The sequence below is a fragment of the Bison bison genome, unplaced genomic scaffold (assembly GCF_000754665.1).
Source record: "Bison bison bison isolate TAMUID 2011002044 unplaced genomic scaffold, Bison_UMD1.0 scf7180017864368, whole genome shotgun sequence".
Classification (NCBI taxonomy): domain Eukaryota; kingdom Metazoa; phylum Chordata; class Mammalia; order Artiodactyla; family Bovidae; genus Bison; species Bison bison.
This window is the reverse complement of record NW_011494940.1, coordinates 2,336,489-2,363,907: the sequence shown is the minus strand read 5'-3', so window position 1 is coordinate 2,363,907 and position 27,419 is coordinate 2,336,489. Positions and strand designations below refer to the sequence as shown.

Here is a 27,419-nt window from a genome sequence, read left to right as displayed (position 1 = left end):
TCGGGAAGAGCTGCTGGAGAAGGGATAGGCCACCCACTCCAGTATTCTTGGGCTTCCCTTGTGATTCAGCTGGTAAAGAATCCGCCTGCAATGTGGGAGACCTGGGTTCGATCCCTGGGTTGGGAAGATCCCCTGCAGAAGGGAAAGGCTATGCACTCCAGTGTTCTGGCCTGGAGAATTCCATGGACTGTATAGTCCACAGGGTCTCAAAGAGTCAGACACGACTGAGTGACTTTCACTTTCAACAGACAACTTTCAAACAATATCTATAAAGTCTTATTGGTACTTTTTTTAATTTATTTTTTAAAGATAATTTTATTTATTTATTTATTTTTAGCTGTGCTGGGTCTTTGTTGCTGTGCTGGCTTTTTCTTTAGCTGTGGCGAGAAGGGGCTACTCTCTAGTTGCAGTGCTCGGATTCCTCACTGTGGGGCCTCTCTTGTTGCAGAACACGGGCTCTAGGTGCATGGACTTCAGTAGTTGCAGCATGTGGCCTCAGTAATTGTGGTGTGCGGCCCCACAGCATGCAGACTGCAGTAGTTCTGGCTCATGGGCTTAGTTGCTCTGCGTCTATGTGGGATCTTCCCAGATTGGGGATCGAACCCAAGTCTCCTGCACTGGCAAGTGAATTCTTATCCACTGCACTACCAAGGAAGCCCTTTAATTGGAGGATAATTGCTTTACAATGTTGTGTTGGTTTCTGCCATACAACAACATGATTCAGCCATAAGTATATGTACATCCCATACAACAACATGATTCAGCCATAAGTATATGTACATCCCCTCCCTCTTGAACCTCCCTCCCATGATACTTTTTCTTATAAATAAATATGTATTTTAAGTAAATAATGTGAAGATTATAAATATATCAACGTAATGGAATACAGTGTTAATTTTTAGGCCTTTGACTTGGTACATGGGAATGTATACATGAAATAATATTTGATGAAAAAAGTAAGATTAAATTTTCCTTATTAAATAATCTAAGTTCATATTCAGCAATACAGAATAATAAACTTCAGTGTGGCAAAAACTGCCATGAACAAAGTCTGAAAACAAACTGGGCAAAGGCTTATATACCTAGTGACAGATATATCTTAATATATAAAGAATCCTTATGAAGTTAAAAGGGACATAACTCAGAAACAAATTACTAAAAGGTATGAGCAGAAAAATATCTACTTTTGCTTTATTGACTACACCAAAGCCTTTGACTGTGTGGATCACAATTTTTGGAAATTCTGAAAGAGATGGGAATACCAGACCACCTGATCTGCTTCCTGAGAAATGTGTATGCAGGTCAGAAGCAACACTTAGAACTGGACATGGAATAATAGACTGGGTCCAAATCGGGAAAGGAGTATGTCAGGGCTGTATATTGTCACCCTGCTTATTTAACTTATATGCAGAGTTCAATTCAGTTCAGTCTCTGAGTCGTGTCTGACTCTTTGTGACCCCATGAATCACAGCACACCAGGCCTCCCTGTCCATCACCAACTCCCGGAGTTCACCCAAACTCATGTGCATTGGGTCAGTGATGCCATCCAGCCATCTCATCCTCTGTCGTCCCCTTCTCCTCCTGCCCCCAATCCCTCCCAGCATTAAGGTCTTAAGTACATTATGAGAAATGCTGGACTGGATGAATCACAAGCTGGAATCAAGATTCCTGGGAGTAATATCAATAACCTCAGATATGCAGATGACACCATCTTTATGGCAGAAAGTGAAGAACTAAAGAGCCTCTTGATGAAAGTGAAAGAGGAGAGTGAAAAAGTTGGCTTAAAACTCAACATTCAGAAAACTAAGACCCGGACCCATCACGTCATGGCAAACAGATAGGGAAACAGTGAGAGCCTCTATTTTGGGGGGCTCCAAAATCGCAGCAGATGGTGATTGCAGCCATGAAATTAAAAGATGCTTACTCCTTGGAAGAAAAGCTATGACCAACCTAGACAGCATATTAAAAAGCAAAGACATTACTTTGTCAGCAAAGGTCCGTCTAGTCAAAGCTATGGTTTTTCCAGTAGTCATGTGAGAGTTGGACTATAAAGAAAGCCGAGCACTGAAGAACTGATGCTTTTGAACTGTGGTGTTGGAGAAGACTCTTGAGAGTCCCTTGGACTGCAAGGAGATCCAACCAGTCCATCCTAAAGGAGATCAGTCCTGAATATTCATTGGAAGGACTGATCCTGACACTCCAATACTTTGACCACCTGATGCGAAGAGCTGACTCATTGGAAAAGACCCTGATGCTGGGAAAGATTGAAGGCAGGAGGAGAAGGGGATGATAGAGGATGAGATGGATGGCATCACCAACTCGATGGACATGAGTTTGAGTAGGCTCCAGGAGTTGGTGAAGAACAAGGAAGCCTAGCGTGCTGCAGTCCATAAGGTCACAAAGAGTTGGACACAACTGAGCGACTGAACTGAACTGATGAGCAGTATACATGTATGAAGGAAGAAAAAGAAATATAAATGGTAATAAATATATGAAAAGACTAGTTGATCAACCTTACTAGTAATCAGAGACATAGAAATTAAAACCTTTGTCTTTTGCCTTTCAGTGAGCAAGGCTTGATTCTTACTGCTACTGAAGATATGGGGAAATAGGCACTCTTCGCTTGATGTTCATAGGAGTTAAAAGGTTGTCTTTATTTGGAAGCAGGCTGTCAAAGAGTCTGCTACATACACATGCCTTTGGAGATTATCTGGCAGTTAACTCTAAAAATGCATACACTAGACTTCCCTGGCACTCCAGTGGTTAAGACTCCAAGCTTCCACTGCAGGGACATGGATTTCATCCCGGGTAGGGGAAATTCCACATGTCTCGAGGTACGGCCAAATAAATAAATAAATAAATGCATGTACCTTTTGACCAAGTATGACCACTTCTTGAAACTTATCCTATAAAAACATTTCCATAAAAGTACCAGGAAATATAGATGAGAATATTCTTTGAAATATTACTTATAACTGAGAATTTTGAGATCAACATTATAAGGTAATGGAGAATAGTAGGATCTCTTGACTAAACTGTCTGAAGTAGAATCTCAGCTCTGGAACCTCTTAGTTGTGGGATCTTTGGCAAACTATTTGATCTGCCTAAGCATCGGTTTCTTTATCTGTTAAATGAAGTTTAGAATATTAACTCAGTTTTATATGGATTAAATAGATGACTCACCTGAGCTGCTTAGCAGAATGTCTCACGCATTCATAGTCGATAAATCTTAGCAGTTATTATCATAGTTATTACTGTGCTGCTACTGTAATGTTATTTTTTAATTATTTCTTTTTGCTTCTATAATATGTACGTTGAGGTATATTGGCAAAACAGATTGCAGAGCATGGCTATAAAAGTATCTGAAAGTATGTCAGATTGCTCACCGTGTTCATGCTGTGAAGCAGAGATTCGGGAGGATGCTGAGTTTCTATTTATAAACACAAGTTGATAACATTTTTTAAAACTTCTAAAAATGTTTATAAACCCTTATTTATGGTATTTCTTTTAACTACAGAAATAAAACTAAAAGCCAAGGACAGGCAGGGAAGAAACAAGGTTTTTGTTTTTTTTTATAAAACCCAAATGGGCAAGCATGCTCTATTAAAAAATACCTCCCCTCTCCACCCCAAACACACTCAAAAATACCTCCATAATCTTTGCTGCCCAAGAACTACTCTCCCTGCCTGAGGGTCCACATGTATTCAGTGGTTGGACTTGTACATGTTCTGAAGTGAGAGAAGGGGAAAGAATTAAAATGAAGCCTCTGATTTCACAGCGTAGGAGCTTTGGGGAATGTGGCTTCATAGGAACTCACTTCCCACATACTTGCCACTTCCCATAGGACCCCGCCCTCCCTGAAACTTACAACATTTGTGTAGTGAGTAATCTGCTTTTGCCACTGAAATGAAACCATTTATAATGGCTACAACACTGGTTTTTCTGAACCTTAAAAATAGTCTCAAAGGGCAAAACTGAAGGCAGTAAAATGATCCTTGGTTGCCAGAGCATAGCGGGAAGGGAGGGATAAATAGGCAGAGGGTTTTGGGGACAGTGAAACTCTTCCGTATGGTATTATGGTAGATGCGTGTATCGCACATTTTTCAAAACCCAGAGACTATACAATACCAAGAGTGAACCCTAAAGTAAACTATGGATTTTAGGTGATAATGTGCCAATGAAGATTGGTTGATTGTGAAAATATACCACTTCGGTGTAGGATGTTGGTGGGGAAGGTTGTGGGGGCAAGGGGTATTATGGGAGTTCTCGGTACTCTGCTCAGTTTTGTTCTGAACTTAAAACTGCTCTAAAAACTAAAGTTTTTTGTTTTCTTTTTAATTAATAAACGAGGACTTCCCTGTTGGTCCAATGTCTAAGACTCGAAACTCCTAATGCAGGGGACCCGGGTTCAATTCTTCGTTGGGGAGCTAGATCCCACATGCTGCAAGTCTGACCTGGCACAGCCAAATAATAAAGAATTTTTTTTTTTTAAAGAAAGAAATGAGTTACCAAGCCACATATACAAAGAGGCCTTTATGTTCTTATGTTTTAGAAATATATATTAACACTAAAACATTTATAAAGGAAATGATAGGTCTGAGTTTTCGTCAAAATAAAACTAGGGGCAAAGTGGGTGGAAATACAAATGGAATAAGATTTAACCTTGAGATGACGTAATTGAAGGTCAGGTGCACATGTGCTTCCCAGGTGACTCAGTGGTAAAGAATCCGCCTGCCAATGCAGGAGATGAAGGAGACACATCGGGAAGATGAGTCAGGAAGATCCCCTGGAGGAGGAGGTGGCAACCCACTCCAGTATTCTTGCTTGGAAGGTCCCATGGACAAAGGAGCCTGGTGGGCTTCAGTCCAGGAGGTCGCAGAGAGTTGGACACAACTGAGGGACTGAGCACATATGCAAAGTGCACGTGGGGCTTTATATACACTTTTGACATATTTACTTATTTACTTTAACTTTTTCCATAATTAAAAAAAATTGGTTTTAATCAGCCTTAAAAATAATGCTAAGTTGTCATTCTAATATTTAGCCAAAATTTTGCATTTTGAAAATCTCTTAGTACTTCTGTCACTTTCTAATATGACAGTTTTCAAAGGACACCTCTTCACCTCTTTGTGAAAAACACTTAACAAAAACAGCTTTATTGAAGAATAATTATCACACAATTAATTGCACATATTTAAAATAAGTATACAATTTGACCGGTTTTGACATACATGTATACCATGGAAACCACCCCTGCAGTCAAGATCATGAATATAACCATCACCTGTAAGTTTCCTCTTCCTTGTAATCTCTCCCTCCTATCCCTCCCCAACTGCTGTCTATCAGGCAACCACTTACTAACTTTTGTCACTGTATTCTAGTTTTCATTTCCTAGAATTTTATATAAATGAAATCATACTGTACATAACTTTTGTAAGGCTTCTTTCATTCAGCATAATTATTTCGAGATTCATCAGTGGTATAGCATGTATCAATATTTCATTTTTATTGCTGTGTTGCATTCCATTATATGGATATACCACAGGTATTTTTTTTAATCCATTCACTTGTTTATGGATGTTTGCATTGTTTCTGGTTTTGGGTTATTACAAATAAAGCTGTTGTGGACATTTATGTACAAATCTTTGATTGGACATATTGCTTTCATTTATTTTGAGTAAATGCCTAAGAGTAGAATGTGATCCAGTGTAGAAAGTAGATATTTAACTTCTTAAGGTACTGTCAAACAGTTTTCCAAATTGATTGTGTAACTGCACTGCACTGGTGCAGTAACTTTGTGATTTTAGTTTACATTTCTCTGAATAATGATGTGAAGTGTCTGTTTATTTGCTTGTCTTCCTGATATCTTTGGTGAAGTATCTGTTCAGATCCCTTGCTCGGTTTTTAAATTGGTTTGTTTCTTTTCTCTTTCTTTTTCTAGGAGGTTTGGGGTTGTTTGTTTTCTTACTGAGTTTTATATATTCCAGATACAGGTCCTCTATGATATATGTGATTTGCAAACATTTTCTTCCGATCTGTGGCTTGTCTTTTTATTTTCTTAGCAGTATATTTTAAAGGCCAGAAATAGATCAGTATAAATATTGATGAAATCTCTTTTATCTGTTTTTTCCTTTTGTGGGTCAGTCTCTTTTTTTTTTAATCTTTGTTTCACTCAGGTTCTCAAAAGTTTTTTCTTATATTACCTTCTTCTGGAAACTATAGTTTTAGGTTTTGCATTTAGGTCTGTATTGTGAGTATAATTTTTTGTGTATGGCATGAGGTATGGATTAAAGTCCATTTTTTTCCAGTTGGATATCCAATTGTTTCAGCATTGTTTGTTGAAAAAGACTATCCTTTGGCAAAAATCAGTTGTGCATATGTGTCAGGCTGTTTCTGGACTCTGCTTAGTCTATTTGTGCCAGTACAACATTTTTTTGAGAACTGTAACTGTATAAGATGTGGCATTAGTTCTCCAACTTTCAAAGTTGTTTTGGACATCCTCCTGTATTTCCCTTTTTTAAAAATAAATTTTATCTGTTTAATTTTGGCTGTGCTGGGCCTTCGTTGCTGCACAGGCTCTTTTCCAGTTGTGGCCAGGCAGAGCTACCCTCCAGTTGTGCACAGGCTTTTCACTGCGGGGGCTTCTCCTGTGGTGGAGCACGGGCTGTGTGGTGCACAGGTTTCAGTAGCTGTGGGACGTGGGTGGCTTCAGTATTTTCGGCTCCGTGGCCCTGGAGCACAGGCTCAATAGTTGTGGCTCAGAGGCTTAGTTGCTTTGCAGCATGTGGAATCTTCCTGAATCATGGATGGAACTCATGTCTCCTGCATCGGCAGGCAGATTCTTTACCACTGATCCACCAGGGAAGCCCCTATTTCCTATATTAACTTAATAAATATTACTATAGAAAAGCTGATTGAGATTGCATTGATTTATAGATCAGTTGGCGGGTGGGGGGCGGGGGGAGAATGTTGGTAGAATTGACACCTTAGCAGTATTGAGCCTTTTAATCCATGAACACACAGTATAGCTCTACATTTATTCAGGTCTTAAAAAAAATTTATTTTTAATTGTGGTTAAGGACATGAGATACCATTTTACAATATTTATGTATTTTTAAAATTTTTGGCTGTGCTGGATGTTTGTTGCTGTGTGGGGGCTTTTTCTAGTTGTGGTGAGCGGTGGGTGCTACTCTCTGCAGTGTGTGGTTTTCTCCTTGCAGTGTCTTCTCTTGTTACAGAGTGCAGGTCCTGGCGCACTGACTCAGTAGTTGTGGCGCATGGGCTTAGTTGCTTTGCAGCTCATGGGATCTTCCTGGATCAAGGATCGAACCTGTGTCCCCTGCATTGGCAGGTGGATTCCTAACCACTGGCCCACCAGGGAAGTTCCCATCTTAACCGTTTTTAAATGTGCAGCTCAGTAGTGTTAACTATATTCACATTATGGTGCAGTAGATTTCTAAAACATTTTTAACTTGCAAAACTAATACTCTGCACCTGTTGAACAGGATAGCCCCATTTCCCTGTCCCCAGAGCCCCTAGCAAACACAGTTACACTTTTTTTTTCAAGTTAGACTAGGTACTTTATATAAGTGGAATCATCCAGTATTTGTCTTTTTGTAACTTGCTTATGCATTTCACAGTATAAAGTCCTCAGGGTTCATTCATGTTTTAGCAAGTGACAAGATTTCCTTCTAAGGCCGAATAGTCCTCCGTTGTACATATGTATCACATTTCCTTTATCCATCTATTGTTAGACATTTGAGTTTCTTCTGTCTCCTGGCTCTTGAAAATAGTGCTGCAGTGGTCATGGGTGTGAAATACAGTATCTCTTTGAGATACTGCTTTCAGTTCTTTTGGATCTGTACCTGGAAGTAGAGTTGCTGGACCATATGACAGTTCTGTTTTTAATTTTTTGAGGAAGCTGCATCGTTTCTTATCGCAGCTGTACCCTTTTACGTGCCCATCCACAGGGCACAAGGGATTCAACATCTCTGCACCCTTGCTAATACTTGTTATTTTCTGGGGAGTTTTTTGATAGTAGCCATTCTAATGGGTGTAAGAGAGCTTATTTTAGTTTTGATTTTAATTTCTCTGATTAGTAACATTGAGCATCTTTTTTGTGTTTGTTGGCCATTTGTATATATTCTTCTTAGAAATGTCTATCGAAATGTCTGTTCAAGTCTTTTACCGTTTTAAAATCAAATTGTTTCTTTGTTGTTATAGGAGTCTTTTATATATTCTGGATATTAACCCATTATCAAATATATAATTTGCACATATTTTCTTCCATTCTCTGGTGGCCTTTTTACTCTGTTTCTTTGATGCACAGAAGTGTAAAGTTTGATGTAGTCCCATTTGTCTGTTTTTGCTTTTGATCTTTAATTTCTTTTAGCAATATTTTATGATTTTTCAGTGTACACATATAATCAGGGTTCCCCAAGACAATGCTCAAGTTCAGTGATAAGCTAGTAGAACGACCCACAGATCTCAGAAAAGCTGTTATACTCACTGTTACAGTTTACTGCAGTGAAAAGACAAAGATTAAAGTTAGCAACAGAAAAAGGCACAAGGGCAAGGATCCAGGAGACACCAGGCCCAAGCTTCCAATTGTCTTATCCCAGTGGAGTCATGCAAACAAATGCTTAATTCTCCCAATAGCAATGTGAGACAACATGCAGAGAGTACTGCTCACCAAAAAAACATACTTGAGCCCCGGTGTCCCAGAGTTTTATTCAGGGTTGGTCATGTACACATGGCTGGACATAGTTCTCTAACCCCTCCTAAGGTCAAGCAGATACCATGTGGCTCAAGACTCCCACCGTGGATCAGATTGTTAATGTGACCCAAGGCCTCCTGTAAACAGAAACAGCCTTAATAGGCAGGCTGTTCCAGGGACTTAAAGGTTATCTCCTAGGAGCCAGGCCAAATCTTTCTATGGTGTATGCAGGTTTTGGACACCCCTGACCTGCTGAGTTAATCCTTTACAGTACAAAAGCTCTTTCACATCTTTTCATCCTTCGGGTCTCAGCTCAAATGTCATGTCCTCAGAAAGATATTCTCTGGTCACATTACTTGAAAGTCCCATTCTATGTATTTATCACATCACCCTATTATAGTACTATCCTAATCTGTAATTATCTTGTTTGTTAGCTGTCTTCCCCTGCTTGAAATCAGTTCATGAGGGCAGTCATGTTGGCTGGTACGTCCTTGTATATAACTGGCATTCACTGTTTTTTAAATTTAAAAGTTTTAAAAAGTTTTAAAACAAAGTACCATAAGGCAAATAGAAAAAATGACAAAGGATATGAATACTTAGTTCATTTTAAAAAATGATCATTTTTTCCTAATGATAAGAGACATAGAAGTTAAAATTAAACTGAGATCCTGTATTTTAATACCTATCAGTTTGGTAAAAATCCAGGCATCGCAAGCTTACTATGTAGACAAGGGCTTGTTGAAATAGGCACTCTCCTGCATTGCTGAGTGCACTATTTGGCTGTATAAATCAGGATTTGAAGTGAATATATACTTTGACCTTGTACTTCAGTGAAGTTATCCTATAAATATGCCCCTTCATGTGTGAAATAACTTCACTGCAGTGATGTTTGAAATGGCAAAAAGTTGGAAGCAAGTTCGGTGTCCATCACTAGGGGATTGGCCTAATAAATTACGATATCTTTATACACTGGCTGTGCAGCTGGTTTTTTAAGAGAATAAGGATATTCTTTACTGACATGTAGAAAACTTTCTAAGATACAATTTAAAAAAGAAAGCATAGTATAGGACAGTGCATTTCTTATGCCACCATTTCTGTGGACAAGGGGAATGAGAATATGTATTTGTATTTGCTTGTGTATGAATAAGGAAACTTTGAAAGGATTTGCTGAGAACAGTAACCAGTGGTACCCCAGGGGGTTAGGAAACCGAGAGTTAAGTGGGAGGTTTTTTACTGTATGCTTTTTTAAACTTCTTGAGTTTAGAATCAAATGTGTATTTTGCCTCTTTAAATAAATTGTATTTTTTAAAAAGACATAAATTATATAGTTAATTTTTAAAGTAGTATCCAAAGTATTATGTGAAACAGTGCTCTAGTATCCTGTATCAGCTCTGAGGGCGGGGCAGGGTGGGGTCACTAATGTTCACTATAAACCAGAATATCCAGTCTTACCCTTAACAAGCACGTTATGATTGCCTCTTTCATGCTAGGTTGACCCAGTTAAACAGCTCACGTAGCCTTATAGGAGAACTGTGGTGCCATAGAAAGAACAGTTTTGAAGTAAGAGATTTGACTTTGATTTTCCTACCTCTGTTGTTTTCTGACTATGAAATTTTGTATCAGTTGCTTTACTGTTCGTCTACCAAAACCTCCCAACATATAAAGATAAACAAGATGAAGTGAAAGTGCTTTTAAATTAAGTAAGTACTTTATATAAATCATATAATACTAAATTACATAAATGCTTTGTAAATGCTATATTAAGAGAGCTGTTATTACTTGCATTTACTTTATACTAAACATTAATCAGCCCAAGTTGGCCATAATTGTATTGCTGAATATTAGCCATAACTGCAGCGTTCTTAGCATATGGCACAGTCCCCTCCTTCTTAGAGGATTGAAGTGTGAATTCCCTCAGCTCTCCTGCTTCTCAGCTATCTACCCCACTATGCCCCTGTTGTCTAGAGCCCACCTTCCTCATAACCCTTTCCTTCCTACTGAACTTCAATGACTTGTGTTCAGCAAAAATTATCTTTCTTGATAAGTGTATATATTTTTCTGTCTTTTGTGCTTTGCAATTGTTTCCTTTCCACTCTCGTAGGCCTGGAGTCTTCATAAATGTTTCCTCCATGAGATCAAACTGAGGCAGAGAGCACCAGTGCCTTTGTAAGGCCAGCTTTTCTCTCTTTTTCCATTCCCCATCATTTATCCCCTACCCTGCTTCATAAGTTATCATCTCTATGTTCTGTATCATCAACATTTTCTTCTAATCCTAACTCTATACTTTGACCTGACAAGTATGCTCAAGTCTCTGACATCCCTAAAATAACTTTTTAAAATTTGAATCTCCTCTTTTGTCCATTTTTGTTCTTTTTTGGCTTCAAGGAATAATTGCCTTTAATTTCTCAGTTTCCATTCATTCCCCAGTCCATTACAATTTATGGATAACCTGCTGCTTAAGCTTAGGAGTTATTCACACTTCTTTCCTTGGTGGTCATCTCACTTTGTATTTTTCCTTCCACAACTGTTGTGTTACATTAATGATCAATGCATCCATCTATACTTTCTCCCTGAGGTTTCATCCACTTTCATAGCTATAGAAACTAATGGCTTCCTTCAGCTGTCTTCTGAGCTTGAAATGCACCTGTCTAAATTCTCTCTCCACCTAACTAAAATCTCTCTCTGCTCCTCTAGCCTGCTTATCTTCTTGTGCTCCCTGTGTCCATCAGTGCTATCACCACCTTCCTAGTCCCTTAAGCCAAAACCTCCAGAGTCCTCATTGACTCCTTCCTGACCATTCTCATGTAATTTGCCACAAAGCTCTGTCATTCGTTGCTGAAGTATTTTTCTCACACCCCTCCTATTTTCCATCACCACTTCAGCAAGTTTGTTAAAAACAAAACATAATCTGATGTGCACTTCCTCAACCTTAGCAATTTTATGACTTTTTTGTTGCCTGCAGGACAAAGTCTGAAGTCTCTGGCACGGCAAACAAGGTTACGACCTGTTCCTAACCTTCCTTTTCCTGCCACCAGCCCTGACCACCCTGTTCTCAGTCACCTCAGGAGTTCTCATAGGTTTTCTGGATAGGCCTGTGCCACAGATGACCTTATCTCTGCCTGGAGCCCATTCACCTTCCATTCTTGAAAGTTCTATTCAAGAATTGTATCTTTCATGTTGTCTTTCTTTTTTGCTTTAAATTTTTATTGACATATAGTTGATTTACAATGTTGTGTTAGTTTCAAGTGTATAGCAAAGTGATTCAGTTTTGCATATATACATAGTGATTCAGTTACACATATATACATATGTGTATTTTTTATTTTTCATATTATTTCCCTTGTGGTTAATTATAGGATATTGAATATGGTTCCCTGTCCTATACAGTAGGCCCTTTTATTTTATTCTATCTTACATGTAGTAGTCTGTTATTTACTAATCCCAAACTCCTAATTTATCCCTTCTCTACCCTCTTTCCCTTTTGGTAACCATAATTTTGTTTTCTATGTCTGTGAGTCTGGTTCCATTTTATAAATAAGTTCATTTGTTATCATTTTAGATTCCAAATATAAGTGATGTCATATATTTGTCTTTCTCTGATTGACTTAGTGTGATAATCTCTAGGTCCATGTAGCTGCAGATGGCATTATTTCATTCCTTTTTTATGGCCGAGTAATATTTCAGTGTGTGTGTGTGTGTATGCCACATCTTCATCCTTTCATTTGTTGATAGACATTTAGGTTGCATCCTTGTCTTGGTTTTTGTAAATAGTGCTGCTGTGAACATTAGGGTGCATGTATCTTTTTGAATTAGAGTTTTATGCCCAAGAGTGCAATTGCTGGATCATTTGGCAATTCTATTTTTAGTTTTTCAAGGAACCTCCATATAGTTTTCCATAGTGGCTGCATCAGTTTACATTCCCACCGTATGTTGCCTTTCTTGATCATAAAAAATTAGTTCTGTAGCACTTTGTTCACATCTCTAGTGTTTCTCTAATATTAAAACTATCTTATGAGCTTCTAAGGACAGCATCTGGATCTTTTTAATTTCTGCTGTAGTGTTACAGCAGAGTAACTAAAATATAGAATTCTTATAATTACTTATGGAATGAATAAATTGAAAGTCAAGAGAAAGAGAAAGCCTACAGTAAGTCTGCAGAGCAGTCATGTTGTTTTGTGAATGACAGATTGAGAGGAGGTTAAGAGCTTGATTTCTGCAGTCAGGCACACCTGGTGTTCAAACCCTCTTTATAAGACAAGCTGTGGCTGTTTCCTTGCCTGGAAAGTGGTGATGGTAAGGTGGTTGTGAGAGTTAAATGTCAAAGTACACATCAGGAATTCCTTGGTGGTCTAGTGGTTAGGATGCAGGGCTTTCACTGTTTAGAGCACAGGTTCAATCCCTGGTTGGGGAACTAAGATCACACAAGCCTTGACGTGGAGCCAAAAAAAGGCACATATTAAAATCCCTAATACTGCTATTAGCAAGCATGTAATATACTTGGTTAAACTCTATAGTCAAAAATGAGATACAAGATACAAGGTGTGTCTTCCTATGAGCTTCCTGGCTTAACCAAGCTGATTACCTCTTGTCAGCAACAGTGACTATCAGTCTACTTTCATATCCTGTTTTATTTAGTTCTCTGTTATTTTTCTCCTATTTTCTATTATTTTTATTTTGTTGTTGTTAATGCTCTTGAGATTCATTCTACCCTTTATAAAAACTGAATTTTAGATCTAATAATATCAAAGAGGAAATTGAACGTGATTAGGCAAGGATAGACCCAGGATAAGGATAATGGTAAAAAGTGAGGTTTAGAACCAGAGAAAAATGGAGTCTACTTGCATTCCTTCATTCTTGCATTTATTGTCCCCTTCCTCTATATAGGTGGGAATGGGTTTGGAGAGCATCAGAATTAAGGCCTAGTTTCTTTCTGTAAAGGTTTTGTTTTTTGTTTTTTAACTGAATACTGTTTTGAGATAACTGTAGATGGTAAGAAATAATACTGACAGATCCCCTGTATGTCACTACAAAGATTTCTAAGTCTTATTAATAATGAAGGTGAGATAGTTCCTTGTATAAATGATAGGAAACTACAGGTAAAAAAGCATTTCATGATTTTTAAAAAGGTGAGAGTACTCTGCTTGGAGCTATAGTAAATAAAGAAGGCTTCATGCGGATGTCATTTTTTAAGTAAAAAATTCCAAAGAATGAGTACAGTTGTATTAGAGTTAGAAAGAGCCGGGTGAGAGGGGGGACCTGGGTTCCTCCAATGGACAGTGGTAAATAATCTCGACTTTTAGGCTGTGTACTTCTTGTAAATTGATTCTCTCTGGCTTTAAGTTTTTGGAAACTCGCGTAATAATGGACCTGTTGTTACCCTGGGATCTAATCATTACATTTTCTGTTTTTTATATAGAACACTTTGATTTTCCTGGGAGTCTGACTTACTGAAAAATCTCTTCCTGTGCTTTTAGAATGACAGTAGAGAGCGGCATGAGCACGGCAACGAGAGGCGGAGGCGTGGCAACACTGAGTCGGTGTCCAATGGCCGAGCCCCCAGCAGCTCACAGCAGGTGGTGGAGCAAGAGGAAGAGGAAGATGAGGAGCTGACATTGAAATATGGCGCCAAACATGTGATCATGCTGTTTGTCCCTGTGACTCTCTGTATGGTGGTAGTTGTGGCCACCATCAAATCAGTCAGCTTTTATACCCGGAAGGATGGGCAGCTGTACGTATGAGTATTGTGGGTTGTTATTCTCGGCCAATCTAGCTGTCCTGCGTAGCGTGTCATTGTCACCTTGAAGACCTCTGACCTCTGCCCTGAAGGGCCGTGAAGGCTAGAGAGTCCATCCTCTCTGATAACTGGAAGCAGATGATGCTTTACGTAGAGAAAATAAAGCTGCAGAGTTATATTTTTTAATGTAGCATCCCTAGATTGGGCTCGATTTATTTGGAATTGAGCAAGTAAAGAATTGAGTAGTGATTTTAGCACCTCAGGGCTATTGGGCCCATGTTCTTCTCCCTGGAATGTTTTTTTCCTTCTCTAACTTTGGTAGATTAATTCCTATCATCCTTCTCATCCTGGCTGAAAAATGACTTCCATGACCCTCCTAAAAGAATTAGGCCCTTCCCGGTATTCTTTCGCACCCTGTTCTTTTTTCACTTGTCACAATATGCAAGTGTACTTTCCCTACTTAATGCCTGTTTTCCTTCTATACCACGAGGACTGCGAGAGCACTTTTGTTTCCAGGGTGAGGAATGTAATAAATGTTTGACCAAAAAAAAAAAAAAGTTCAGTGAAAGGATGAAGAAGGAATGCAAACTGGCACTAAAGTGTTTGCTGAACTGTCACGTAGATTCTCTGGTGCTATTGGTGTCTGCCCTTTGTCTCCAAGAAAAATGCTTTGATTCAGATGTCACCTAGTTCTGTCTCTAGGACCCTGTTGGGCTCAAGATGTTTTAAGTGAATTCTGAAATTGGCAAGTGTCTGGAAAACTGTGGGGTTCTGAAAGCCAGGCTTTAACCTTTTGAGAGAAAGGCTACGACAATGAGTGAAGAGCAGGGGTTGGAGACAGTTAACAAAAGAAGTTGGGGAATATTGTCTCTGTAAGTTAAAGTTAGGTTTGGCTGCATATTATAGAACCAGGTTAGCAAGCTGTGCCCCACAGGCCAGATCTGCCTGACACCTCCCTTGGTAAATGAAGTGTTACTGGAACAAGGCTGTGACCATTCGTTTATGTATTGTCTTCAGCTGCTTTCATACTACAAGGGCAGAGTTGAATGGTTGCAGCAGAGACCATATGACTCACAAAGCTTAAAATATTTACTCTGTAGTCCTTCACAGAAAGTTTGCCGAGCCCATTATAGAAAATCAAAACAGGAAATTCCCTGGTGGTCCAGTGGTTAAGACTTGACGCTTTCACTGCTGAGGCCCAGGTTCAATCCCTGGTCAGGGAACTAAGATCCTGCAAGCCGAATGGCACAGCCAAAAAAAAGAAAAAATTTAAAAAACTGGTTTGAGTTATATACATATTTTCTTGTCTCCCACAGAATAGTGAAGAGGTAGTAGTTCAGATTGTACAGTGCTTTCTTTTCACCAAGGACTCAGGCTTCTTCATTCCTTCTCTTTTGGCTTCGGTTGTCTAGATTATTTCGGGGTCCAGTATTGGTGCTGGAGCCCCAGCCTTCATTCACACAGCAGGAAGGAATGGAAGAGAAAAGGACATAGACATACCTCTCAGCAGAACTCACTCCTCCCTTAGAAATTCCACAGACCACATCTGCTTATAACTCAGTGGTCATTACTTATTCTCATGGCTGTACCTAACTCCAGGGGAGGCAGAAATAAAGTCTTCTGTTGAAAACATTGGTACCTGGAATAAAAGTGTTTTCATATGAAACAAGGGTAGATGGATATGTGACATTGTCTCAAGACAACTTTAGTTGTAGTCACCCTACAGATACAAGGTAATTATCCACCATTTTACCTTCCTGTTAGAACCACTTGTAGCCTAGGTGTTATGGCAGAATCTGGTAGTACTTTAACAAATCACTGATAAGCTGTGGAGAAAACATTGGATGAGGTTATTATTTCAGTATAAAGCGTCCACTAGATGGAGCCAGTGTCTGGCGCACGTGGGTCCACCTCGATTTTAACCATCTCCTTTTATTTTGAAGAGCTTATTTTAGCATAAAGCTGCTTTTCTTAGGTTAAAAATTCTTGGTTATATTGATGAGCTGAAAAAAAAAGTGATTCATAAGGTATCAGTTAAATCTGGGAAACAAAACTGGTTTTGGAGAGCATGTAGTTTAGAATCTCCATTAACCCCTGGGGCTTTTGTTTTATTACAGAATCTATACTCCATTTACAGAAGACACGGAGACTGTGGGGCAGAGAGCCCTGCACTCAATTCTGAATGCGGTGATCATGATCAGTGTCATTGTCATCATGACGATTCTCCTGGTGGTTCTATATAAATACAGGTGCTACAAGGTGAGCATGAGACACAGAGCTTTGCTTTCCACCATATTTTTTTTTTTCCCAATAATTTTATTTATTTTTGGCTGTGCTGGGTCTTTGTTGTTGCGTGGGTTTTTCTCAAGTTGAGGCGAGCGGGAGCTACTCTAGTTGAAGTGCTTGGGCTTCTCATCGCGACGGCTTCTCTGGTTGGGGAACGTGGGCTCAAGGGCATACAGGCTTCAGTGGTTGTGCCGCATGGGCTCAGTAGTTGCGGCTCCCAGGCTCTAGAGCACAGGCTCCAATAGTTGCGGCACATGGGCTTGATTGCTTCACAACTTGTAGGCTCTTCCCAGATCAGGGATCGAACCCACGTCTCTTGCTTTGGTAGGTGAATTCTACCACCGCGTCACCAGGGAAGCCCTCCACCATCTTCTTTATTTTATGGTTGGATTGTCCTGTCACCTTACTTGGTCTATTAAAGAAAAAGGTCTTATATTCTAAAACTAAGTTAATTTTTAGTCTCCCCCTCCTCATTTGTGGAACAAAAAGGCATAAATGAAAAACAAATGTTTTCATAAAATATCGCAGTCTAAATGGTTTTAACATTTTGGTTTGCAGTATACTTAGGACCTTCCAGAAGAATATATCCTAAGACCTTTGTGAATTCCCTCATTGACAAATAGCACTATATGATATAATTGTCCCCATAAAATAATGTATAACCACAGAAAATCAGATTTTCAGCTTGAATGCATCCATGCTCAGTTGCTCAGTCGTGTCCGACTCTGTGACCCATGGAATGTAGCCCACCAGGCTTCTCTGTTCATGAGATTATCCCAGCAAGAATACTGGAGTGCTTTGCCATTTCCTTCTCCAGGGGATCTTCCTCACTCAGGGGTCGAATCTGAGCCTCCTAAGGCTCCTGCATTGGCAGGTGGGTTATTTACCACTGAGCCACCGAGGAAGCCCCTTCAACTTGAGTACAAAGCAGTGAAGCCACCTTCGGATGCCGATGTTGAACTCACTGATGACTGGCTGAATTCCCGTCCATTCCCTCACCTTCTCTCCTGCAGGAACAGGAATTTTTTGCTTGGGAAATAAAGGCAGGGGCGGTTATGCAGGGAAGAGACAGGCCCAGACCTCCCCGTCTCTGCCCCCTACCTCATGCTACCTGAGTAACTTGAGGGTGAATTTCAGCTGTCCGGCACATGTTTCAGATTCCTGCCTCAGAAAAATGACAAGTTATTACAGTTCATAAACCTTTAGGCTCGTTCTCAAATAAAAGAAATAAATATTAACTTTTCAAATATTGAATTCTACACTCTTTTTACTTCTGTATTTTCTATACTTCAGTATATTCTTTAACATGATTAAAATCAAGTGTATAATCAGTATGTGTCCTTTTTTAAAACTATTACTTTGGCATAAGCATTTTCCCGTATTATAAATTCTTAGAAAATATGTGTAATGACTACATAATATTTGACTCAGTGAGTGTATTGTCATTTACTTCCCCTAATTTGGACATCTCAGTTCTTTCCAGATGTTCACTATCCTAAAAAACAGTGAATGTCTTTATGCATAGAGCTTTTCAATTTTTCAAATTATTTCCTTAGGGTATAAGCCCAGGCACAGAATTTCTGGAGCAAATTGTCTACATATTTTTGGCTGTCTTGGTATGCAGAATTTTGTTTTCAAATTGATAGTATCAATTTGTACTTAACACTGGTGGTGAATGAGGCTGTCTTACTCTACTTTCACTAGCATTGAATTTTTAAAAATACCTGTGCAGGGAATTCCCTGGCAGTCCAATGGTTAGGACTCTACACTCCACTGCAGGGGGCAAGGGTTCAATCCCTGGTCAGGGAACTAAAATCTCACATGCTGTACAGTGTGGTTAAAAATACATACATACATACGTATATATATGTATATGTATGCTGCTGCTGCTGAGTCACTTCAGTCATGTCCGACTCGAGCAACCCCATGGGCTGCAGCCTACCAGGCTCCTCCATCCATGGGATTTTCTAGGCAAAAGTACTGGAGTGGGCTGCCACTGCCTTTTCCGATATATATATATATATATTCTAACCCTAATAGGCAAAGCAAAAATGTCTTAGTTTGCTTTTAGTTGATTATTAGTGAGACTGAATATCCTTCACTATTCACCTTTTTACTGTTCACAGACTTCTAAAATTATACAGAGTTTAACCTTGTTTGTTGAGTGGGTAAAAGTATTAACCTAAGTGATGACCATTTACAGTCTGACATCAGAATCTGGAGATTGAAGACAAAAGATGTGATGTGACAGGAGTCATCTACACTCAGGCACCCAAAGAGCAAATGATGTAAAACCATTCCCCTCCCACTGCTTAAATGTGCTCATGTGTCAGTTACTTTTATATTTTTTTTCACTATATACAATTTTGTGTACATAGAAGTGCCTACCTGCCAGTTCCATTTCTCTGCTTTACTGGACTCTCTTTGTGACTTATATCTGGATTGTGTGCTACTTTTGTTCTTCACATGTTAGTGGGAGTCCCCTAGGGATTTACTTTCTTTGGTGTTTGGAAACCTCTTTCTGCTTCTCCAGCAGGAACTTAGAGGGCTTCTCATCTTGCTAAAGCCCACTTAGGTTGTGTTGAGTGTAGGTGGGGGAGGGCAATACTGGAGGGAAAAGGAAAACTTAGCCCTGGCTCCCTGGTGCTTCTGATTCCCCAGCCTACGTACTGGCAGCTACGTGCATTCGGTCTAGATTTTATAGGTGTATTTGGTAGGAGAGACAGGATGGAATGGGCTTTGTTACTCCTTATTAACTAGAACCTTTCTCAAGGTATTTTTGGTGGTTTTGTGCATCTTTTAGTTAGTGCTTCGTGTTAGACAGTCTAAAGGTTTATACTCAGCTGGATTTCCATGTCCACCCATTCACTGGTGGCGTTTTGCTTTGTTTTTTAAAATGCTTATGTCTTGGCCAGCCCAACCAATCCTATAGCAACAAGTTGTTTACTTTGATTCTTAGTATAAAAATAAAAGGGGCTTTTGAGTCAGAAATTCAGAAACTTGCCAGGACCTGTTTGGAAATAAGCCCTGAGGATTTGTTGTGTCAGGAGTTGGTTGTGCAATGTCTTTGAGAAGCACAGGAAGCTAAAAGACCAAACAAACCTTAAAAAGGAAGAACTGGAAAAGGCAGTTTAATGATTTATTGTTTGATAGAGATGAAACCATATAGCTTACTGAAGTCACATGATTTCTGGCCTAGATAGTTCAGTGTTTAGAGGAGATCTTTGCCATACTGTACTGAATCAGGGCTCATTTGTTTCAGAGCCAAGAGGAAAGCTGAACTAGGGATTTTTGCAAGATGAGAAAGGCCTGTTTTACCACCTGATGTTCTAGGAAAAGGGGAGGTGTTATTTAGTCATCAGAAGAGGCTTTGAATTCAGGTAATAATTCAGAAAATCATAACATCTACGATTAACCTAGTAAGAAAACCATTTAAAGTCATTATTGCAGGCAGAGGGCTAATATTTTTGCAGTATGAAGAGCACATACAAATAATTAAAATTATGGATATCCTAATAAGATATTTTAAAAACACAAGAAGAGAAATTATGAAGGAAATCTAAACAGCCAGGAGAGGAAAAGAGGAGAGAGGGGTGTATGTATATTTCCTCACTAGCAAAAAATTATATATATTAAAATAGCAAATTAACATTTAGCTTATTGACTTGGTAAAAACTAATCAGAACTTAATTTGCGGAGTCACTAAGCCAGTATATATCGGTAGTCTGTACACTTTGATTCTGTAATTTTGCTTTCATGATTTATCCTAGAGAATTAAAAATGCTGAAAAATGTTTGCATACTAGATACTAATCCTAGCATAAAATATAATTAGAAAAAGAAGGAAAACCCTACAGATTCCATGCATAAGGCAAAAATTGTGAACTCATGCATATAAGCAAACTATTATAAAGGCATTTAAAATCTATATTTTCAAAAAATATTTGGTGGAATGAGAATTTGTCTAATAAAAATAGAGTTTTAAAAGACAGAATGTAAACTCTTATATTACATGATTCTAATTTTTTTAAAGGTCTTTACATATGCAGACAAACATGTCTGAAAAGGAAAGATTAATATCAACTTTGGTTCTCAGTGGTCAGTGGAAATTGTTTTTTTCTTTTAGTGTTTCTATATTTTCTATATGTCATAAGTATATATTACTTTGTATTCAGAAAAATACTGTTTTTTTAAAATAGCATTTCATGTTCCCTTGCCCCTCCCCACATAAAACAAGATAAAAAAACTTTCCTTAAGAAAGTTGAGGATTCCTAGTATGCAATATTTACTCTCGCCCTTAATTTGGAGTTTAATATGGAATATCCATGTACATCTTCCACTCTTTAAGAGTTTATTGTTTTGTGTTATTTTGTATGGGGCTTCCCTCATGGCTCAGCGGTAAAGAATCTGCCTGCAATGTAGGAGACCTGGGTTCGATCCCTGAGTCCGATCCCTGGGTCGGGAAGATCCCCTGGAGAAGGAAATGGCAACCCACTCCAGTATTCTTGCCTGGGTAATTCCCTGAGCAGAGGAGCCTGGCAGGCCTACAGTCCATGAAATTTGGATTATTTCTAAAGCTGGCTTGGGAGTACAGTGGGCTAGGATGCATATAGAAAGATTCCTTTTTGCTTAAGCTTTATTGTTTTCTTTGCACGTGAAATAAAGGACTCCCTTCAGAACATTTTGCTAAAGTTGAAGTACTTAGAGGGAAATGTACAGGTGTCTTCAGCTTACTTTGATACATATTAAAATGGACTCATCAGGTGGAGAGATGGATAGCAATGTTACGGAGCAAGTACAGCAAATGTGAACCATAGAATTTAGGTGGTATATGGGCAGTGGTTCACTGTGTGTTTGAAAATTTTTATAATAAAATGTTAGGGGAAGTTTTTGTGTAAGAACACCAGAAATTAAATTTATTGTATTTGGATAGTAAATTTAGAATATTTAACTGTTGAAGGAATACCAACTTTCATGATGGAAAACCACTCTTTTGACCTTTTCCCAAGTTGTAACATTTTATAAAGTTGTTTTAAAGAAAGGCAGAGAGACTTTTTAAGAAATCTTTTCTTTCAAAGGATTTAATAATCACATGTCACCTTGAATGATCAAAACAGAGCCAAAAGAGAAAATGAACATAGATTCTAATGTTAACTTTAGTAACAACTAGATTTTGATAACTTAGAGCTGTATAATTGGAACAGCTAGATCTGGGAGGTGGGGGTGGAAGATTTTTTCTTTTAAATGGAGACAAAATAATATTCTTGATCTGAAGCTTTTCTTTTTATAATTTATTTCTGTCTATGCTGGGTCTTCATTGCTGTATAGACTTCTAGTTATGTAGAGCAGAGTCTATTCTTTAATTGCAGTGCACGGGTTACTCACTTAACTGCTCAAGCTTCTCCTTGTGGTGGCTTCTCTTGTCTTGAAGCACAGAAATTGCGGCACGTGGGCTCAGTAGCTGCGGCTCCCAGGCTCCAGAGCACAGTCTCAGTTAGTTGTGTGGCAGGACCTTAGTTGTTCCAAGGCATGTAGGATCTTCCTGGACCAGGGATCAAACCTGTGTCTCCTGCATTGACAGGCAGATTCTTTACCACCAAGCTGCCAGGGAAGCCCTGGAGCTTTCTTTTTTATTTCTTTAAGGTTTAATTTGATCTTTCTGGTTAAGAGATATGTTTGGAAAAGTTGGTGGTTGAGTAGCTTCTTCTGTCATAACAGTAAAATTCATTGAAAGAATAAAGATTATTATGGGTGTATCTACCTTAAAATAATTTTAGTTTTGGTTAAAAATTACTTGACAGTTTATCATATTTCTCCATTCTGCTTTTTAAAACTGCAGACTCCTTGGGTTGTATAGTATTTTCCCAAATATACTCATCACGTAAAATTACCATAATTTTTTTTATCTTGTATAATAGATTAATCAAGCTCTAGGGACTTTTCCTAGTGGTCCAGTGGTTAAGGCTTCGTGCTTCCACTGAAGGGGGCATGGTTTCTATCCCTGGTTGGGGAACTAAGATCCTGCATGCTATATGTTCAGTTCTGTTCAGTCCAGTCGCTCAATTGTGTCTGACTCTTTGCGACGCCACCAACTGCAGCACACCAGGCTTCCCTGTCCTTCACCGTCTCCCAGAGTCCACTCAAACTCATGTCCATTGAGTCGGTGATGCCATCCAACCATCTCATCCTCTGTCATCCCCTTCTCCTCCTGCCTTCAATCTTTCCCAGCATCAGGGTCTTTTCAAATGAGTCAGTTCTTCACATCGGGTGGCCAAAGTATGTTATATGGCTAGGCCCCAAAAAATAATTGATTAAAAATCAAGTTCTGATTCTATCTCTCATTTTAATATGCTTTACATGAGTTATAGGGACTAATATTTATATAGTGCTGTATGAATTCTGCGTTATAATGATGGACTGACACATAAGCATTATTAATGAATCAAGTAAAATAAACATAGCATACTAATACTGAAATCTCGGATACTGAATATTTTTTCTTCAAATGGTTATATAATTTAGAAGGCCTATTTTCTCTGTAGAGTTAATGTATGTGTACACTGGTCACTTAACTGAATTTCTGAGTTTCAGTTTTGTAACTTTATCAGTTATTTTATCAATTTATTATCAGTTATTTATTAATTTTATTGTAGGAATACATCAGAATTCCTCTATTGAAAATATTGCTCCTTTAAAGTATAAATGTTAACTGTTGACTCTATTGATACCTTTTCTAATTGAAGTCTAGTTAATTTATAAAATACATTCTTGTTGTTTATCTATTTTACACATAGTGGTTTGTATCTCTTAATCACATACCCCCAATTTATTTTTTTTAATTTTTATTAGAGTATAGTTGATTTACAATGTTGTGTTAGTTTCATGTGTTAGTACATATATATATATATATATATATATGTACGGGGTCGCAAAGAGTCGAACACGACCGAGCGACTGATCTGATCTGATCTGATGTATGTATATGTCCACTTGCTTTTTCTAGGATTCTTTTCCCATAGAGGCTATTACAGAGTATTGAGTAGAGTTCCCTGTGCTATACAGCAGGTTCTTATTAGTTGTCTATTCTATGTATAGTAGTGTGTGTATGTCAATCCCAATCTCACAGTTTATCCCACGCTCCCTTTATCCTTTGGTAATGATGTTTGTTTTCTATATCTGTGACTCTGTTTTGTAAATAAGTTCATTTGTAGCCCCCCTTGTTTTAGATTCCACATATAAGCAATATCATATGATATTTGTCTTTCTGTGTCTGACTTACTTCACTCAGTATAACAATCTCTAGGTTCATTCATGTTGCTACAGTGACATTATTTGGTTCTTTTTATGGCTGAGTAGTATTCCAGTGTATATATGTACCACGTTTTCTTTATCCATTCCTCTGTTGATGGACATTCAGGATGCTTCTGTGTCTTACCCATTGTAGATAGTCCTTCTGTGAACATTGGCATACTCCTAATTTATACCCCCCACTTCTCATTCACCTTTGGTAATCACTGTTTTTTTCCTATATCTGTGTATCTGTTTCTGTTTTGCATGTACATTCATCTGTATTATTTTTTAGATTCCACTTATAAATGGTATCATACAGTATTTGTCTTTCTCTGACTTATTTCATTAAGCCTAATATTCTTTAGGTCCATCCATGTTGCTGTAAGTGGCAGAATTTCATTCCTTTTTAAGGCTGAGTAGTATCCCTGTGTGTGTGCGTGTGTGTGTGTGTTTACATGTACTGCATCTTCTTTATCCATTTGTCTGCTGATGGGCAGTTGGGTTGCTTGCATATGTTGCCTGTTGTAAATAGTGCTGCTGTGAACACAGGCGTTCATGTATCTTTTCAAATTAGTGATTTTTTTTTTTTTTTTCTGGATACATATCCAAGAGTGGAAGTGCTGGATCATATGGTAATTTTAGTTTTTTGAGGAACCTTCATTTTATTTTTCACAGTGGCTGTACCAATTTTCATTGCCTCTAACAGGGTACAAAAGTTCCCTTTTTTCTATATCCTCCGCAACATTTGTTATTTGTGGTCATTTTGATGATGGCCATTCTGACAAGTATGAGGTAATACCTCATTGTTGTTTTGATTTGCATTTCTCTAATAATTAGTGATGTTGAGCATCTTTTTGTGTACCTGTTGGCCATTTGTATGTATTTGTTGAGAAATTGTGTTCTCCCATTTTTTTGATTGGGCTCTTTGTTTTTTTCTTTTCTTGGTGTTGAGTTCTGTGATTTGTTCATATATTTTGGATATTAACCCCTTGTCAGTCATATCATTTGGAAATATTTTTTCCCATTCTGTAGGTTGTCTTTGATAATTTATTTTGAATGTATCTTTTCTTTTAAAATTTTACCTATTTCTAAAGGAATGAAGGTCTCTATGTATGAAATTTCTATTTTATTAGTAGTTGAGCACCAACTGTTACAGGTATTTACTGTTCCTAAAGCTGCTTCTGTTTTGGTATTTGAAAATCATAACATACACAGAAATAACATACTGTTTTTGAAGTAAGAAGTTTGGATTTTTTTTTTTAGGTTGCGGGATCTGTTAATTATATTGAAATTCTTTTCTAGGTCATCCATGCCTGGCTTATTGTTTCATCCCTGTTGTTGCTGTTCTTTTTCTCATTCATTTACTTGGGGTAAGTGGTTAAATATTTGGTCTCTTTTTCAGAAATTAACTGTTTGGACTCTATAACTGTCACTTAAAGAAATGTTCTTTGTTGATGAGTTATTCTTAAATTATTGTTTCCATGTATAGATCATCCTTGGTATGTATACAACTTGTTAATATTATCAATAAGTTCAGTTCAGTTCAGTCGCTCAGTTGTGTCCGACTCTTTGTGACCCCATGGACTGCAGCACGCCAGACCTCCCTGTCCATCACCAACTCCGGAGTTTACTCAAACTCATGTCCATTGAGTTGGTGATGCCATCCAACCATCTCATCCTCTGTCGTTGCTTCTCCTCCTGCCTTCAATCTTTCCCAGCATCAGGGTCTTTTCTAATGAGTCAGCTCTTCACATCAGGTGGCTAAAGTATTGGAGCTTCAACATCAGTCCTTCCAATGAACACCCAGGACTGATCTCCTTTAGAATGGACCGGTTGGATCTGCTTGTAGTCCAAGGGACTCTCAAGAGTCTTCTCCAACACCACGGTTCAAAAGCATCCATTCTTCGGTGCTCAGCTTTCTTTATAGTCCAACTCTCATATTCATACATGACCACTGGAAAAACCATAGCCTTGACTAGATGGAACTTTGTTGGCAAAGTAATGGCTCTGCTTTCTAACATGCTGTCTAGGTTGGTGGTGGCTCAGAGGTTAAAGCATCTGCCTCCAATGCGGGAGACCCAGGTTCGATCCCTGAGTCGGGAAGATCCCCTGGAGAAGGAAATGGTAACCCACTCCAGTATTCTTGCCTGGAGAATCCCATGGACGGAGAAGCCTGGTAGGCTACAGTCCACGGGGTTGCAAAGAGTCAGACATGACTGAGTGACTTTTCTTTCTTTCTTTCTAGGTTGGTCATAACTTTCCTTCCAAGGAGTAAGCGTCTTTTAATTTCATGGCTGCAATCACCATAGGGATATGCTTTTGTTGATCCTTATTTATAATAAGAACTTAAAGAACTCAACACTGCAGTTAATTCTGTCTTTTTAGTAAAGCAAATTTACTGTATTCTTTAGTATAATTTATAAATCAATATTAATGCATTTCAAACAAGTATAAACATGAATTAATTGATTTTCAAACTTTCATTTTTTTATCAGTCTTTTTTTTCTTTCAACTGAAATCTTACATGAGAACTGCACATACAGCATAGAAAAAAGTGGAGCTGCTCTGTTGAAGAGAATAGAGAGGCTCAGTAACAGAATGCAGGTCATTGCACTAGCTCTTAAATTAGGAACAGAAACATTAAAAGTAAAAAATAAACTGAAGGATTAATTCTTTGGTAGAGGCAGGGAGAATGACCATAGACCAAAGAAATCAATGTAAGAATCTCTATGAAATAGATTATTTTCTTGGAAAAAGCTAATTGCCACTAGTGACCACTGAAGTGATAGAAAATCTAAGTACAGGAAAGAAAAAAAATACAGAAAGTTGTTGAAGAGGTTCTTGTCCACCTCCACCAATAACAATAATTCCAGGCTCCAATAATTTCATAAGAAAATTCTATTAAACCTTTTAGGAACTGATAATTCTGATACTCTTTTAACTGTTTCAGGACATAGAAAAAGCAGAAAGCTTCCACATTCTTTTTAAGAAGCCAGAATAATATTTATACCAAAACCCCATAAATAATCAAGAAAAAGGAAACCGTAGACCACTCCTGTTTATTGATGCCAAAGAAAAACTCAGTCTAGTCGCTCAGTCATGTCCAACTTTTTGCAACCCCATGGACCACAGCATGCCAGGCCTCCCTGTCCATCACCAACTCCCAGAGTTTACCCAGACTCATGTCCATTGAGTCGGTGATGCCATTCAACCATCTCATCCTCTTTCGTCCCCTTCTGCTCCTGCCCTCAATGTTTCTAAGCATCACAGTCTTTTCAGAAGAGTCAGCTCTTTGCATCAGGTGGCTAAAGTATTGGAGTTTCAGCTTCAGCATCAGTCCTTCCAGTGAACACTCAGGACTGATTTCCTTTAGAATGGACTGGTTGGATCTCCT

The 27,419-nt window shown here is 38.4% G+C and overlaps 1 protein-coding gene and 1 non-coding gene across 8 annotated transcripts in view; both read left to right on the top strand.

Annotated features, from left to right (window-relative positions):
• PSEN1 (presenilin 1) overlaps window positions 1–27,419 on the top strand; it is a 67,330-nt gene that overhangs the window by 13,149 nt on the left and 26,762 nt on the right. For all 7 annotated transcript variants that reach the window (XM_010855803.1, XM_010855801.1, XM_010855802.1 and 4 more), the window contains 3 exons: window positions 14,191–14,444; window positions 16,568–16,709; window positions 25,328–25,395. In XM_010855803.1, coding sequence (XP_010854105.1) covers window positions 14,191–14,444; window positions 16,568–16,709; window positions 25,328–25,395 — 464 coding nt within the window. The remainder of the gene's footprint in view (window positions 1–14,190; window positions 14,445–16,567; window positions 16,710–25,327; window positions 25,396–27,419) is intronic.
• TRNAE-UUC lies at window positions 15,602–15,673 on the top strand. The gene has a single exon. It is a non-coding gene; the product is annotated as a tRNA-Glu (tRNA).